General features: G+C 37.8%; 1 protein-coding gene across 4 annotated transcripts in view; it reads left to right on the forward strand.

The window, feature by feature from the left end:
• The window catches only part of ttll7 (tubulin tyrosine ligase-like family, member 7), a 115,361-nt gene that overhangs the window by 73,703 nt on the left and 24,133 nt on the right, over positions 1 to 17,525 (forward strand). For all 4 annotated transcript variants that reach the window (XM_051912397.1, XM_051912396.1, XM_051912400.1 and 1 more), the window contains 4 exons: positions 817 to 890; positions 7,125 to 7,260; positions 13,860 to 13,946; positions 15,275 to 15,437. In XM_051912397.1, the coding sequence (XP_051768357.1) occupies positions 817 to 890; positions 7,125 to 7,260; positions 13,860 to 13,946; positions 15,275 to 15,437 (460 nt within the window). The remainder of the gene's footprint in view (positions 1 to 816; positions 891 to 7,124; positions 7,261 to 13,859; positions 13,947 to 15,274; positions 15,438 to 17,525) is intronic.

Here is a 17,525-nt window from a genome sequence, read left to right on the forward strand (position 1 = left end):
GAGGATTTGGAAGAGTATTTTTGGCACAGAAATACTCCGTCATACTTTCAACTCGTGTTTTGAAACTTTGGCCATGTTTAGCATGAGGATCGAACTCTTTAATAGTGTAAATATGTCAGAATGCATGAGATAGCATTATACCCCTCCTGTAAGTTATGAAGCAAAATAATGTTATAATGTTTTGATGTCGGAGCCATGGCTCCAGACTTGAATCTTACATATATATATATAATTATAATGCAGGCATACAGACAAAGCATGTTTTCAGAGTAAGTAGAAGGAGCTTTGTGCACCAGTCCTTGATTGGTCTTTTGATCAACTTTTTATTATATGAAGAGATGAATGAGGTTGAGATGACTGCAGGTAGGTGGTATTTTCAAAGGGCAAAGCTAGACGCAAAAGAGGAGTGAGATTTGGGGATTGGGGGCTGAGCGAATATGCCTGTACCAGCATTTAGCAGAGATCAGTGACTATTATAGAAGACACCCTGCTGCGCCACTGCAAATTGACCAGCTGACCTTTCCACAATTATAGTTTTTGATGTATTAAAATAGTACAGTGGGAGTTAAATCTATATGAATTATGAATGGGCCCCCTGTATTAACAAGTGTAGAGGAGAGACTGTTATACGCGCCTGCTAACTCTCAGACTTCATTAAGGTGCCTCGTAATATGGGAAAAGAGTCATTTGGTGACATTGTTATTCGGTTTTAGGTGGCTAAATTACACTGCAGGATAGCACTAGCAGAAACAGGGCATTATTTCTTTGTCATTCTTCCTACTTCTCACCACTTATTCATTTGTGTTGTGCTTTCAGAAAGAAAGACTGGCCCAAGTCCGCAAGCAGGTCTCCAGGGACGAGCACGAAAAGCGGCACCTGGGGAACTACAGGTAGGGAAGCCGCTTTGACGATTGTTATCCTGTAAGAATGCTCGCTTACACCTGTGGGGTCTCTTGTGGCTTGGTTTGGGATATGTGACAGTATGAAGCAATTTCTTAGGCTCTCATGTGAGGACAAAGCAAGGACTAAGGTTGTTTCTAAAACTTGAACAATTCTGCCTTCGTAGGCAGAAAAATAAGACAGTAAGGCACCAAGGCATGTCCTGAATCCAGTGTTTGGGGAAGAATCTGTTTATAACGATGCTTCCATATGTGCTGATCAGTGATTGGTTTAAAAATAAACAATATATATATATATATATAAAAATATAAATATATAAATATATATATATAGAGAGAGAGAGAGAGAGAGGGGTATCAATATTAAAGGCCATGTCTACATTTATTTGCAGGATTTGCATTTAAACTTGTGCTATGTTGCATCAAAAAAAATTAGTTACACTAAAAGCCATGTGAAAAATTAAATTAATAAAAATGAAAACTGAATACCATTTGTTAATTAATGAATTAATCCATTCAATTTAATTTATTCAAGGCCACACCAAATTATAGTCAGGATTAACGAAAAATGGCAATATATTTGCAATATATTGTCTACCTCACTCATGACCTGTAGTTTGTATGGAAGCTTGTTTCTGCCACGGAATAAAACAATTTAAATGTAGTGTTGTCAATCTATTAAAAAAATAAATCACAATTTTTTTCTGTAATTAATCGTGATTAATTGTAATGCTGGAGATTTTTTTATAGTTTTGTATTGTAATAATTTCACAGTTACTTTCCAAATTAAGGTAGAAACAACTTAAAGACAGTATATTTTAAATATTTGTTTAATGGCATCTTTTTATGAATGAAAGCCAGTATCACTGATTCTAATACTGGTACTGATGTCTATATGAAATTGATTAAAAACAAACAAACAAAACATTATTTATAGACATTTAACATTACAGTATAATGTCTCAGTTACTTACGTAACCCTCGTTCCCTGAAGGAGGGAACGGAGACGTACGTCAGAACTGACAAATTGATGAATTGGGGATCGCTTTGAGAGACTAATCTACTTCGAGTGTAAACTAAACGAGCCAATGTGAACTTTGCATCTGACGCTTCCGCCCTACCATGCGGGTATAAATAGGAAGTGGATGCCTTGAATATTTGTTTTTCTGCTGAGGAGCTGAGCTAGTGACCTGGCCATACAGCGGAGGTACAGCAACTGAGGCAACAGAACGTACATCTTCGTTCCCTCCTTCAGGGAACAAGGGTTACATATGTAACCAAGATGTTCCCTTTTCAGTCGGTCATGTTCGACGTTTGTTGAGACAGCCTTTCCCTTCTGCTGGCCTCCGTAACAGACAAAGAACTGGTCTGAGGTCCTAAGCTTTGAGTTCTGTCCACATATAACTGCAGAGTGCGTACGAGACAGACAAAAGCCAGGGCTGGGTCTGCCTCCTCTAAGGGAAGCGCTTGCAGGTTCACCACCTGGTAGGAACCTGGGCACATATCCAGGCTGTCTCAGGACAACGTAAGAGTTGGCTGGCCCGAATTCTAGGCATGATTTGTAGACCGAAAATGCTTGCAGGTCCCCTACCCTCTTGAATGAAGCTAATGCAGTACTGTCTTCAATGACATACTTTAACTCAGCTGACTGCAAAGATTCAAAGGGAGACCTCTGCAGTGCCGTGAGCACCAGAGACAAGTCCCAAGAAGGTACCGAGGTAGGATGAGGAGGATTTAACCTTCTCGCACCTCTGAGGAACCTGATGATTAGGTCATACTTTCCTATAGACTCACCTTTGACTGCATCATGATGTGCGGCTATTGTGGCAATATACACCTTCAGGGTGGAGGGAGACAGCCTTTGCTCAAACCCCTCTTGCAGGAAGGAAAGCACGACTCTGTCCGGACATCTTCAGGGGTTTTCCTGGTGGGAAGAGCACCATTCAATGAATAGGTTCCATTTCAATGCATAGAGGCGCCTCGTAGAGGGGGAACTTGAACTTGGGAGGGCACCGGGCGAACTAAATCACGTAGCCAAGTCTGATGTCTGAATGAACCAGTGGGACAGGCTGGGGAACGCTAGCAGGCTCCTGCGGTGGGGCAGCGAGGTGGAGGGCAGGGACCCAACTCGAGAGGCACTGGGGTGGCCCCCGCCCAAGTGTGTGGTGCGAAACTGACCTGGCTCCATGGTTGGACAGAGGGTGCGTGAGAAGGTTTGGTTATGTTCTCAAACTGCACGCTGCTGTTCGCTGGTGATTAAAGGGGAACGACAACGGTGAGGCATTGCATCACACGCTGTCATCCTCACCTTCTTGTGAAGAAGGGGACGAGAGTAGCGAGGCAAGATCTTGACTACCTCAGCCTGCTACTGGACCGAGAACTGCTGGGCACAATCCTCAACAGTGTCGCTGAAAAACGCTGTGACATTAGTCATGGTTAGTCACTGTGCACAGCTCAACCCCAGCTCAGAACTACCCTTGTGCATTATGAGTGCTTTGGCTTTCCGTAGTTTTTTTTTTTTTTTTTTTTTTTACTTTGCAGGCTGGCCAACGCATGCAGGGCAGAGGCGGCCTGCCAATAGCACTGCAGCCCCAACAGCAAGGGTAGTGAGAGAGGAAAAACTTTTTATGCAGATTTTTGCACTTTTGGCTTTCCATATTTTGGTGCCTATATGGCTCCATACTGCAAAGTTTTCCATGCACATCCGGGTAAAAAGGCACGGGGGCGGGCAAGGTGATTTTCGCATTGTGCTGCGCCCCTGCGACCTGGGAAAGCATGGCTGTCAACTCTGAATCTGATTCAACATGAGTGCACACATACCTTTACAGTGGGAAGCTCAGCATCATTTTCATTTCCAGAGCATAACAGCCCTCTCTCCGATGTAGCGATTGACATCTGATCCTCCGCTGGAGCCCTGAATGAAACACTAGGTCCCCCATTAGAAGGACCAGCAATCCCATCCAGAAGCTGCCAGGCATGTGAAACAGTTAACGTGGCCGTCAGACTTGACGGCACATAGCGCGCTGAACGCTCAAGCCCTTACGAGAAAGGCAAGACAACACGCCGACGTGGTCATGCTCTCATGAGAGAACATAAACCACCCACGAACACGGTCTCAGCATGCTTGTAATGCGATAGAGGAGTGGGGGAAAAGCCCCAATGTAATCCTCAGGTCACCAAGGCTTATTAGCCGAAATAGCCCTTTTCTGGTGGCCACCAGAAGAAGAACTAGATCGATCGGGGAATAGGCGAAGAGACTCATTTGAGGCACTCGAGTCTCGACCACGCATCTAGAGCGCCGAACAAGCCCTTATGAGAAAGGCAAGATGAACAACGTGGTGACATGGTCATGTTTTCACGAGAGAACATAAACAACCCACGAACACAGTTACAGCATCTTTATGCCCAGGCATGTGAGACAGTGACCGTGGCCGTCAATGAGGACAGGAAACAACTGCATCCAGAAACACACGGGTGGAAAGACGTCTTTAAAAAGACGCAGTGTCACACTTGTGTAAGCTCTTTTAGGGAAATTTAGCTGTCTTCGCTTCATTTATAAAGCGTGCGTATGCACAGATTTGATTTTAGAGAAGATAATTTTCAAACAAGTCTTTACTTAGTAATCCAACGGGAGACAATACAGGAACAGGTATACACGCAACACAACACATGGAACATACAAGACCGGACACTGTGGTGAGGATGGTGACTGCTTATGAAGGGAGTGCTGATGAGTGGTAATGATGGTGATGGTCTTCAGGTGCGGGTGATTGATGATCGTGTGCAGGTGATGAACAGGAGGGATGCTGGGAAACGTAGTACCGGTGCTGGTGATTGTGACACTTAAAAGATAATTGCGACAATCACAATTCTGACTTTTTTTCTTACAATTGCGAGATATAAACTCATAATTGCGAGTTATAAAGTCCAATTCTGAGGGGAAAAAAAGACTGACTTTTTTCTTAGAATTTCGAGTTTATATCTCACAATTCTGACTTTATAACTCGTAATTGCAAGTTTATATTTTGCAATTCTGAGACAAAAAAATGTCAGAATTGCGAGGTGTAAACTCACAATTGTGAGAAAAAAGTCAAAATTGTGAGATTAAAAAGTCACAATTATCTTTTAAATTGTTTTGTAATTGTGAATTAATTTATATCTAATTAATTTTTTATATATCACAATTCAGACTTTATAACTCAGAATTGCCAGTTTCTGTTACGCAGTTCTGGAAAAAAGTCAGACTTGTGAGATAAAAAGCGGTGATTACTTTTTTTTTTTTTAATTATTATTACGTTGCGGAAACAAGCTTCCATAAGTTTGAGAGGCCTGGTGTAGAAGGAACAAAAGTTGTCAGTATTTTATATATTCTTGTCACACATGGAGATTGCTTACTGCAGAACATAAAACAACTCCAAGTCGCTCCTTTAATGACTACTAATGTTTTGTAAAGAAGCCAAATTCCTCAGCAGCCAAATGCTTTTTGCATTTTATTACTCTTGTCATTTGTTACATTCAAATTCAGACACCAGAATCTGTCTAACGAAGACCTACCATTAAGATTTGATTAACCTGACCTCATTACACATGCATCTCAACTAACCCTTTGTATTTACTGTAGAGGTAGGGTGGCTTCTTCATAGTGAAACTGCACCATTTAGCATATGCTGCATTTTTCATACAATGAGTCACTTCGTAATTGCAACAAATCGCTTCTTAATACGGAGCCTCCACGTCAGAGCCTCAAAGGAGGAATACGAAACGAATGCCTTTTCCTAAATAGGTCATTTTATGTTTATGCACGTAACTGCTGTTCTGTTCAACTCGAAATAAAAACACCCCAAAAGATGCTGAAACATGAAAAAAAGTGTTTGAGGTTTGTGGGTCAGACCCAGATTTCAGCATGCCATATGCCGAAGACTAAGCCCACTTACTCTTACTAGATTACTTCTCCCACATAAGTTTGTCCATCGTGCTTGTAGCTCTTAATGGATTTGGGGCGGTTTATCGTCTGATCTGAACATTTACATTACTTGAGCTTTTGATTACATTGAAGCCGGAATCCAAAAGAGCCGTTTTAAATGTCACACGCCAAGTGTGTTTTAGTTTATTAGACGGAAATGTGGAAATATGGGAGATAAAACGTGTCGCTCACTCCACCTTCACTGTTTATTTAGATTGAGGCGCCCATTATTTTGATCAGTGGTTCTCAAATGGTGGGTCAGTCTATTCTAAAAAAGGGGGGGACAATGCTCCTAAATGCAAATGCAAATGAAAAAATAAACTAATGATATAATCATGTTGTGATATTAAAATAAACAGGCTTATATTTAGGATGGTACAACATCATCTTATGGTCTCTACGATATGCTTTGCATTAGGGAGGGAAAACACCACCCATATATTTTGTGGCTGTCATCAAAGGCTGTCCAATCAAACTCTACAGTATTTTGGCACAAATACGTTTGTGACTGGTTAAATAGCTAATACTAATACAATGTTTAGCTTGTTGTTTGTTCAGTTTAAACGGGTAAATCACACTTATGATGTTGTTTATGTTTACACAGAATTGAAATTGTTTTCTAATTTCTATTCATTTGGTCTAATTCATGGTGATATGGTAACACTTTATAATAAGGTTTCATTAGATAAATACATTAGTTAACATGAACTAACAATGAAAAATACTTTAAAGCATTTATTTATATGAACCAGAAATAAACAGATGTATTTTTATTAACTAATGTTAAAAAAGATTAAAAGATTAATTAATACTGCATTAATAAATAGTGCATTAACTAATGTGAACTATGTGTACCTAATGTAAAGTTTTACCAGTAATATTATTATTTATTTATTTTTTTTTTTTGCACAATTTTGGCTCTATAATGGGTCGCCATCTGATGTCTAATGTAAAATCTGGGTCCTGAAGCAAAGACAGTTGCTGGTTTTGATTATATACACACCCCAAAATGGCGCTGATCTGAAGATCCATCACACAGATATAGACAAAGGTTTACACGTCTCTGGCTTTTGTTTAGTCTTAACGTCTAATATAAAGACAAGTTTATTAATCATTAGTATATACACAGCATTAATGGACAAATGCATGTGTGAAAAGAGCGATTGAGGTTTGTTTAAGTGATTAGAAAAGCAGGCAGACCAGGCCGCTAAATCAGATAATCAGATAAAACTCTTTCTCTCCCTCTCCCTCTCTCTGTACAGGCGTATTTACCCCCCAGATGACAAGCTGCTCTTGGAGAAATATGAGAGTCTCCTTTCAGCTGCCTTTCAGACATTCCTCGCTGGGCGAGCAGCTTCACTTCAAAAGGAAATGAATAATCCACTGAAACGAATGAAGGCATGTACCTGAGACGCAACTCAACAATCTTTTGCTCTTTCCCCTCTTTTGTCTTCCTCCCTACAACTACTTCCTACTACTTGGCCTTTTGCATTTAAAATGAGATATGTGGAAGAGTATTTTACTTCCTAATTCTTTTTGTGGCCATCTGTTTTTCATTATTGCCGTTTCAAGGCAACCATCAGTATTACTATTGCTCATTCAAAGGGTTAGGGATTTAAACAATCCATTGTGCTACAGACATGAATGATACCTCAAATCATGTGGCTAAGTTGAGGAGAAGTGTGCTATTACTTTTCTAAGCGATGAGATTTGATTTGATTTGATTTTTTTTTCTTTGCCTGGCACATAATAAAACAGGGCCATTGACTGAGCCATGCATAATCTAGAGACCAATCTATAGACAGTGTTGGAAAAGCTATTTTGAAAATGTTGCTTGTAAAACTAACAGCTATTCACAATTTAAAGTAGTTTAGCTATAATGAAGCTAGCTTTTGTGTGAAAAAGTAGTTGGCAACACTACAAGCTTCAAAAAAAAAAAGGTGCAAATTAAAAAGCAAACATCCACAGAAGCTTCAGAGTAAAATACAAATAAAAAAGCTAATCATGAAATAAAGTTTAAAATAAGAAATAGTCACATTGTGAACTATAAAGTTGTAATTGCAGGATAGAAATATAGCTGCAAGCAGCAATTAAGGAGCCAAGCACAAAGAAGGCACAACAAGTCATACCAACATGGCTGGGAGCATCAGACCAACTGCAACAGTGAGCAATTAAAGACCTATTAAGATCATTTTCAGCTATTTTGCCTAAATATGCAGCTGTAAAAAATGGAAAATTGTAGAGAAATTGCAACTGTAAAAGTACAGAGTTGTATTTGTTAACATTAGTTACTGTGAAATAACATGACCGAACAATGGATAGCTGTATTTTTATTAACTAACATTAACAAATACAGTAACAGATGTATTGCTCATAGTTAGTTCATGTTAGTTAACACATTGACTAATGTTAACAAATGAACCTTATTGTAAAGTGTTACCAAATATTCTAATATTATCTTGTTGATTGCTAAAAAATGGCTCGCAGGTGTTCAAAATTGAAGCAGTTCATTTAAACCGCAAAGGCTTGGAAACTATCATGACTGCTTTTTTTTTAATAATAAAATTTTAATTGTTAAGCAATGTTTTAAAAGCTTTATTAGCCTTATATTCAAATTGTCCCACTAAATTTCTGAGCATTTTCACTTTTTTTATGAAAGCCTCTGCTCTCAAATTCTCTATTCAGATGGAGTTCATTATTGTGCTGCACAACCTCTCTGAAACCTCTGGATGTTCATTTTACAGGGATTTTCAAGGCTGGAGCTTTGTATGCATATGAATGTGGCATATTGTTGGATGGGTTCCGTCCTCATAGCACACATCGATGGAATCTGAAATCTGGCTTGGGGATGAGTTTGAATAGAGATGGTTGTTAGGCAGGTTGTAGTTTTGAGTCGTTGATGTGGCAGGCGAGTGTGTGAGCCATTTCCTATGGAGCTAGTGTCTGGCTTATTTGGGCAAGTTTCAAGAGCCCGAGTTTGTGCCACTGCCATGTGGTCTTTGACCTTCTTATCTGTCAGTGTGTTTATGTATTGTTATAGCTTCAGTCTTTCAGCAACTCTGAGCATTTAACATTAGTCTAGAGCTTGTCTAATCCTCACACATTCACAGAGAGTTGGGGATGTTGCTTAAAATAAGTCATTAGTATTACAAATTATAATTACTACTATTTTTTTTCATGGGAATACTTCACTAATGTACTCACTCTGTCTAAACAGTAATCACATTACTCTTTACTCTGTTTTTACTGTTGCTACAAAAGTGGCTTGTTCCAGAATCACTGGATTACAATAACTGGTCAAATTTACATGTCAACAGATTAGATTAGATTATTAAAATGTTCTTCACACTAAGAAAAAAAAAAAAAAAAATTAAGAACTCTGAAAGGAGAAAGCAGGATAAATGCTATGCCTATTATTCCTAAACACTAGAAGAACTATTAACAAGAGTGAACTGTGGGGAAGTCTGTGTGTTGCTCTTGTCGCCCTGCATAATCTTAAGGGTACGCTTATTATTATTTTTAATAACCCTGATTATTTCAGCCTGGTTTTAATGTTATAAAAGGCACATTTCAGAATTGTTTTTAGCTTCACAATGTAATGCAGTCGGTGCAAAAAGGCTGCTTTTGAAAGATGCAAGCAGGCAGCAAAGGCAGCACAAACTATACTGGACCCGAAAGCAAGCTTACAGTTCACAGCTCACAGCAAAGCATTGCTTCTCATTTCACATGCAAAGAAGTATTTACATCTTAGAAGCACAGCTGCAAAAAAATGGTCAATTTAAGGATCACAGAGAGGGTGGAAAATGGTAATGAAAATCTAAATGATGTCACTAAAAATTGTTAGTAATTTAATATTGTAACAGTTAGTAGATATGGGAAGAAGGAGTCGGGAACCGGCGAATGTTTAACAGACTTTTATATATAAAAAAAAAAAACAAACAACAAAATGAAAGTAAAATGCCGCCAGTCCCTCACGGCCGACTGACGGCCGCACAAACATAATAAAACATAACATAAAATCCAGGCCTGGTCCTCTCTCGTCCTTTACTGTCGTCGCTCCTCCTTTTATGCTTCCAGAGCTCCTCCGTGAGAGATACGAGACCGGTGCCAAGAGCAGGTGACGCTCTTCAGCAATCACGCCACCGGCCTCGCGCCGTTACCTCACAGCTCTCGCCCCGTCCTGCTTGTCACAAATATTATACTACTTTTGTTAATAAAATGATCTAGATATCAGGGATTGTCAGATCAGGGTTTCTCATGTTTACATATCCAATATAACATTATGATTAATTCTAGTAGCATAATGTCTAAAGATATTGTAGGTCATTAGATAAATGCATGGACTTAAAGGGATAGTTCATGATAAAATGAAAATTCTGTCATCAGTGAGTTTGGATTAAACCGTTCCATTCAAATGCATTACATTTCAATGTCTTTTTGTTCTTTCTGATGCATTTTGGTTGTGTGTTTTTTTTTTTAATGACCAAAATTATGAGATAATATTGAACAAATCTTTGTATTATGAAGATGAACTGAAGTCTTATGGGTTAGAAACAACATGAGGGTGAGAAAATGATGACAGAATTTTATTTTTTGTGTAAACTGTACTTTTAATAATTTATTTATTACTCTAGTGCAGTAGTTCTCAACCAGGGGGGCCTTTGTAAACTTCCAAGGGGGCCTTTTATATTGTAATCCTAATATATTTTTAATTTATCAAAATAATATTAATATTAAAATGTTAAAATAATATAATTCTTCACTTAATGAACACATACAATCAGAAAATGTTTTATTCATTTTATTTACTCTCAATATTTTACCCAAAATCAACCCAAATCAAGGTAACAAAAACCAATTTCATATCTAACGGTAGCAACACTGGCAAATATTGACAGATCACCTGCAATCAGAGTGTTGGCTTATTGTGGCCTTTTTTCTCTTCACCTACTTGCCTGAACAATAAGTCTTACTCTGAATTTAGAGAACAAGGCAGCGATGAGCAAAAGAACCAAGTTTAATGCACTTAAAATCTCTCTCCATCTGAAACAGAACAACAGATCAATGCCCGGCTTATTGAGTTACTGCTGGGATAATGTTTCTGCTTGAAAAGCATGCAACATTTGTAATGGAGAAACATCAGAGTCCATGAAACACACACACACACACAAAATGAAAAGGAAAAAAAAAAAAAAACTTTCAGAAGATTCAGAACATTATTGATCAAATTGTTGAGACTGTGATGATTCAATCCTCACCAAAATACATTTATTGTTTGTTTATACAACTGCACACTTGCCCTTTTCTCATCTGAACTTCTGTCATTATCCAATCTTGTTTTATCTGGCTGCATTTATTTGTATGAACCAGTTGACAGGCACTAAGGCCGGTTTTTAGAGTAAAATGTAGTTTGGGATTTGAAGCCTAATAATATCTCTCATGTAAAATTACTAAAATATTTTTATACACTGAATTTTTGAAGTTATTTTTGATGTTATTAAATAAAAATTCAAATAATAATGACTTTAAATTGAAAATACCTCTTCTTTGAACATGTTTCTGAATATTATTTAATTTTTTATTTTTTATTAATTAAAATTGTCAAGGTGGTATAATCATCTTGAGTTAGTAATGAAGAAAAGGGCAGAAAAAGTCTCCATTAAAGTTGAAAAAAATGTTACATAAGAAGTGTTACTTGGAATATATGACTTCATCACTTACCTAATTAAATGCACCAATTTGTTAGAATAAAGTGCAAATTAGATCATCAAATAGGAAGGCTAACCTTATATAAACCTCAATAAACTGGTCTGGTTTGGTCATAAGCGTTGGAGTACGTCATGCCAATATCAGAGCCCCCCCCCCAGAAGGAATGTTGTAGAGGCTTAGAGGCTTTAAGTCCACTATTGTAGGTAATCTACAAATAATGGTTTCAGACCACTGGCAATCTGTCCAGGCTGGTCTGTCACACCATTCATCCCAAGAGCAGAGTGCAAGATGTTTCAGGATAACTCCAGGGTGTCATCAAGGGATCTGCAGACAGCTCCAGGAACAGACAATGTGAATGTGCAACTGTTGTGGAAGAGGAATAAATCATTTTAAAGACCGCTGGAATTATTGGAACTTTTTTATGAAAAGTGTTACACTATCATTGGAATCAGTATTATTAATCATACTGAATCATACTGATAATGAGTTTTACAGTGTTTTAAATTAACTGGTGTTGCTTGCCTGTATCATTGGTTTTAATTCATAAAATATAATGGAAAATGAATTGGTCGTTTTAGTCGGGATTTAGTAATGTGTGATTAGTAATACCAGGGAACTGTAATTTTAGAGTCTTTTCTCATGTGAACTAAGCAGTTGCAGTGAACCTATACTTCAAAGTCAACAACAGAGTGCTTTATTTGAAAGAAATGACAAGAAGAAATGCTGCATAGATTATGATGTGTTAAACTCAAAGTGTGGTTCAGATACAGTGACTTGTAAGAAGGAATGAAGGAATGATTCCAGATGGATTCCTGAACTCGGGCTGAACACATGGCTTTGATTTATGCCAAGAAATTGTTTAGGTGTCATGCAAAGTTCTGTTTTGATTTAGGATTTTTTTTCCCCAGAAATTACTCAATTTGATTACTTATAGTTTGGACAAGATAATAATCGGTTTAAAATATTTTGGAATGAAGAGGCCTCACTGAAATTATTTTTTTTCTTTTTTGTATTTATTTTTTTATGTTATTTTATTTTTTTGCTGATTTCACACTAATAATATGAGTTGGCATGTGATATATCCAAAACAGTTATATTTTAATTGTTTTCAAGCCTTTTGGTGATATTTGATCTTGATATTTATGTATTTAATATAGTATCGCTTCAGAAGGGTCAGTCAGAGCATCCATTATTTCATCTAAAGTATTTGATTTAAAAATACAAATTTTACAGTAAATATTTGGTAAAAATGATCAATACATGATCAAAATGCAAACTGATTGATTTTGATTGTTAAAAATATTTACCAGTATATCAACACATAGGGCTCTATTTTAACAATCTAAGCGCACGGCGCAAGTGCGCTTAGGGTGTGTCCGAATCCACTTTTGCTAGTTTAAGGACGGGAAAAATGGTCGGTGCTCCCAGCTCATAGTCTAAAAGGGTTGTCTGTATTCTCTTAATGAGTAATGGGTATGTTTTGGGTGTAATGTGCAATAAACCAAACAGAGTCTCATCTCCTATTCCCTTTAAAAGCCAGTTGCGCTCACACCATGGTGGATTCACTATTTACATGGCGGAATTTGCAAGAGGAAAAACTGAATACTTCTCTAGCAAGGAAACGGATCCATCTACATCTACTTGTTATCTTTATGCACACAATAATAATCTTTTACATTGTAATCCTTTTATTTTTAATATTTGGCATGTTTGTGTGCTGCTGCATGTGCCTGTGTGTGTAATAAGCAGAGTGTACGCGCGTTGTGCACCCACCTGTAGGCGCATATTACTAACACGCCCTTTAAATAACAAGACAAATATTGCGCCTTTGACTTTAGACCAGGTTTTGTTGGCCAATGGCGTAGTTGTTTTCAGTTGTCTCAAAATAGCAACGTGCCTGAACACACCTTGTTTTCAGACCAGCACGCCCATGGACGCACAAAGGGGTGCAAATGCATTTGCTATTTAAACAACATGGCGCAGGACATGAAAATGATAACTCTGTCAAACACTTGCGTCGCGCCTGGCGCCGCATTGCACAGGGTGTATGATAGGGCCTGTAGTACTATAAAGTTACTTCAGGAAATGTTTCAGAGTATTAAAACAATCAAACGTTCAATCAAAGCAGTTCTTCAAACCACGTATTTGAGGAACTTGGACTTCTCTTATTTTCTTGACATTCCATAAAATCACTTGTGAGGTGCAAAGACATGTTCATAGAGACAAGAAAAGTTTATATGTGAAAAACAAAGACGATCTTGTGCATTTGTTTGTGACTTGTTCTGCAGGAGGAAGATATCCTAGACCTCCTGGAACAGTGTGAACTGGATGATGAGAAACTGATGGGAAAAACCTCTAAACAAAAAGGACCTAAGGTACGTAGTCAAAAGTGTATGTAGATAAACTCACTTTCTCAATATAAAGAAACTTAAAGCAATTACATTTGCCAACATATATATATGTTATATATGTTGGCAAATGTAATTCGATTACGTCATTTGCAATGATTCATGGGAATCGGTGGTCACTGCTGATCTTCTTTACCACAGTTCTTTTCACAGTTTACTCTCATGGTTCTCTGATAGGTGAAATCAAACTGACTTTTACAAAAGTGTACTGCCCAACATAGGCAATAACTACACCAACACGGGAACTGAAAATTGAGTGTTTTGATTCAGTTTATATCATTTATTCAGTTTTCTCTTATTCTGAATGCAGTTGAGCACTGTCTGTCACTGGACAGATTATAGTCTTAAGCAACCAATTCATAACTTCACAAAACAAGTAGTTACTGCTTTTGAATTTGTATAATCTAATCTCAGAATTTAATCTCAGAGCTCATGATGGGTCTGTCTTGAAAGTTTTCTTTACAGTTTCATTCTATGTATCCCCGGAGAAAATGTATATGATTATTACTTTTGGAACCTGGTTATCGAAAATGTCACAATGCAAAATATAAGTCCTTTGTTGTTGTTGTTGTTTTAGTTTGGGGTGATATATGACCCAAGAACGCTTTCAACAGTTTTCCTGAGATTCCCTCATAGAGATGTTACAGACAGTTACAAACACTGTTTGGCATGAAATGATATTAATTGGTTCACTTTTGACTTAGCAGAATGTAGGTTTCATTTCTGCTGTATCTGCTCTGATGGATTGGAACACTCTAACAGTCCCATTACAGGGCCATCTGGAATAATCTGACAAGACAGAAATTAAGCAATTTAAATAGTCGCAAGCAGTTCCTCTTAAAAATGACAAGAAGAACAGGATCTTTCTGAATTCTTTCAAAACTCTGTTGGAGATTACATTCAAAGTGTTAATTTAGACAGACCTTTGAGCCAAATTGGAGTTGAAAAGGTGAAATTAGTGCATTCAGGAGGCTAATAGTCAGTGTATCCCAAGTGTTGGACAGATATTCAATTTGTTGTTCAATACTTCTTGAAGGACATAATAGATTAGTTCCCCTGACATACAATGTATGTGTTTCAGACCAAATGAACATGTTTCTGCTGTGACATTAATCAAGACTTCAAGAAAATCAAGACAGGGTTCGCCAAGCATGCATCACTGCCGCCCTTCCATTCTTCCATTAGTGCCAAGCGTTAATTGGACTCGGGCTGAAAGCTGCAGAACTGACATTTTTCTAGGATCTTCTCTCATCATCTTTCCCTGCGGATGTGTTTGTGTGATTGTTTGCCTGTAGGTCCTGTCATCCATGCCTGAGAGCAGCCCGACACCCAGAGGGCACAGAGACCCTGAAGACTCTTCGGCCAGCTGCAGCGACAGCAGCTCCGGTTCCGACGCTGATGGAGAAGATGAAAGTAGCAGCATCACGCAGGAGAAACTCAATCGCCCCGAACGCTCAAGTGAGTTCCTTTCCTTGGGCCTGTGAAAGAATGCGCTCTGGGAACCTTTATTAGCTCCTTTCCACAGAAATGGTGCTGGTTCTCATTTTCTCGAAATGGTTCCAGTGCAATCGAAATGATTCCATAGGTCAGGATAACAAAAAGTTTAAAATTCACGCATAACAAAGTTCTCAGCAGACAACAACAACTCTGATGTAAATGCAAAACAAAACTAGATTGCTGTCATTATAATCAAGAAATCTGTTTACACAGGAAACTGTCAATGCAGAGATGTGCCACGCGTTTAGACAGACACCTCATTACTAAGCTCTAGCCATTTTAATTTCTATTTTGGTTTGTGTGCATGTGTGTGTGTCTTAAGATTTATTACATATTATTTATATACATCTATAATATATTTATATATATGATTTTTTTTATTTTTTTTTATGTTTTTGATAGACGTCTCTTATACTCACCAAGGCTGCATTTATTAGATTAAAAATACAATAAAAACTGTAATATTGTGAAATATTCCAAATAACTGTTCTGTGATGGACTGGCCATCAGTCCAGGGTCTTTCTGGCCTTCGGGCCGAGATGCTTGGATAGGCTACAGCCCTCCCGCAACCCTTCAGAGAATTAGTGGTTTGGAGAATGTATGGATGTATTTAAAACAAATATTCTATAATACATTCTAATATATATTTTAAAATGTAATTGCTTCTTGTGAATTTTCAGCAACCATTACTCCAGTCTGCAGTGTCACATGATCCTTCGGAAATCATTCTGATATACTGATTTGGTGCTTAAGCAATATTTATTCTTATCTTATTATTCTTATCACAATTAAAAACGATTGTGCTAGTTTTGTGTGTGTGTGTGTGTGTGTGTGTGTGTGTGTGTGTGTGTGTGTGTGTGTGTGGAAACTGATTTATTTTTCAGGATTCTTTGATGAATAGAAAGTTCAAAAGAACAGCATTTATTTGAAATACAACTTTTTTGCAATAATGAAAAAGTCTGTACTGTCACTTTTGATCAATTCAATGCATCCCTGCTAAAATATCTTGCTGACCATAAACTTATTTGTTATGGCTTTTGACTTTAGCATCAAAAACAGCAAAACAATCAAATTGTATTGATTATATTTATAAGAATTAATTAATTACAAAATTAATGTACAAATCTTTTAGTTTTGATAACATATTTAACATCGGCCCCCCAAAAATGTAATTCTCTATGTTTTGCCATCACAAGCTGCTTTTGATGCAGCTGTTGGAAGTTAATTAAATTGATTGCAATCAATTTAAAGATGATTGCAAATAAAATTGTTTCATTTTAGCATCATTTGAATGTGCTTCACAGTTGCATCAACCGTTTCCAGTGTAGAAAAAATGTAATGATTTTGTAATGGGAGTGATCTAGTTTTGTTTTCCGTCAGTCTTGCCAGACTGAGTTGTTGTTTTGAGAACTTTTCTTGATCTCAATAATGTACGTCTGACGTTATCTGTTCCTAGTTTGAGACCAGCAGGTTTTAGGGGTCTGCTCAGTGGAAAAGCTATTTATCACTTGTAGGCCGGGACTATTAGGGTAGACTTGGAGGTTCTGGGATGTTCTGCTGCTGAACCGCTTTTATAGGTGCTATCTGTCCCTCGATGGTTTCCAGATGACTGCAAGAGCTGCTTATGGCTTAAACTTTTAAGCAGCCTTTTGTCTAGCCAGACACATTAAATCTTCAGTGCCGTTTGCAGAGCCTGAGCTAAATTACAGATGTAAATCTACTATAATGCATTTGTTTACCTAATTAATACTTGAAACAGAGAAAATCCATCTTTTTTAATTAGGGTCACAGTATTCGCTGGTCCAGTGCAGTGGCTCTTAATTTGACTGGCTGACTGCGGCAGGTGATGTCGTGAGAGGTCCCCCGGCTCTCATGCGATGCAGCTTTAATGAGCTTTTCTGATGTTTCAGTCCGCTAGTTTAAAGGGAGACCGGCCACTCAGCTTGGGGAAAGCACAGGTTGGGGAGAAGTTCAGAGAAGCACTTCTGGCTTACCTTGAAAACTGTGCAAACAACCCCCGAAAAATGTTTGTGTTTTAAAGTGGAGCTT

The sequence above is a fragment of the Ctenopharyngodon idella genome, chromosome 11 (assembly GCF_019924925.1).
Source record: "Ctenopharyngodon idella isolate HZGC_01 chromosome 11, HZGC01, whole genome shotgun sequence".
Taxonomy (NCBI): domain Eukaryota; kingdom Metazoa; phylum Chordata; class Actinopteri; order Cypriniformes; family Xenocyprididae; genus Ctenopharyngodon; species Ctenopharyngodon idella.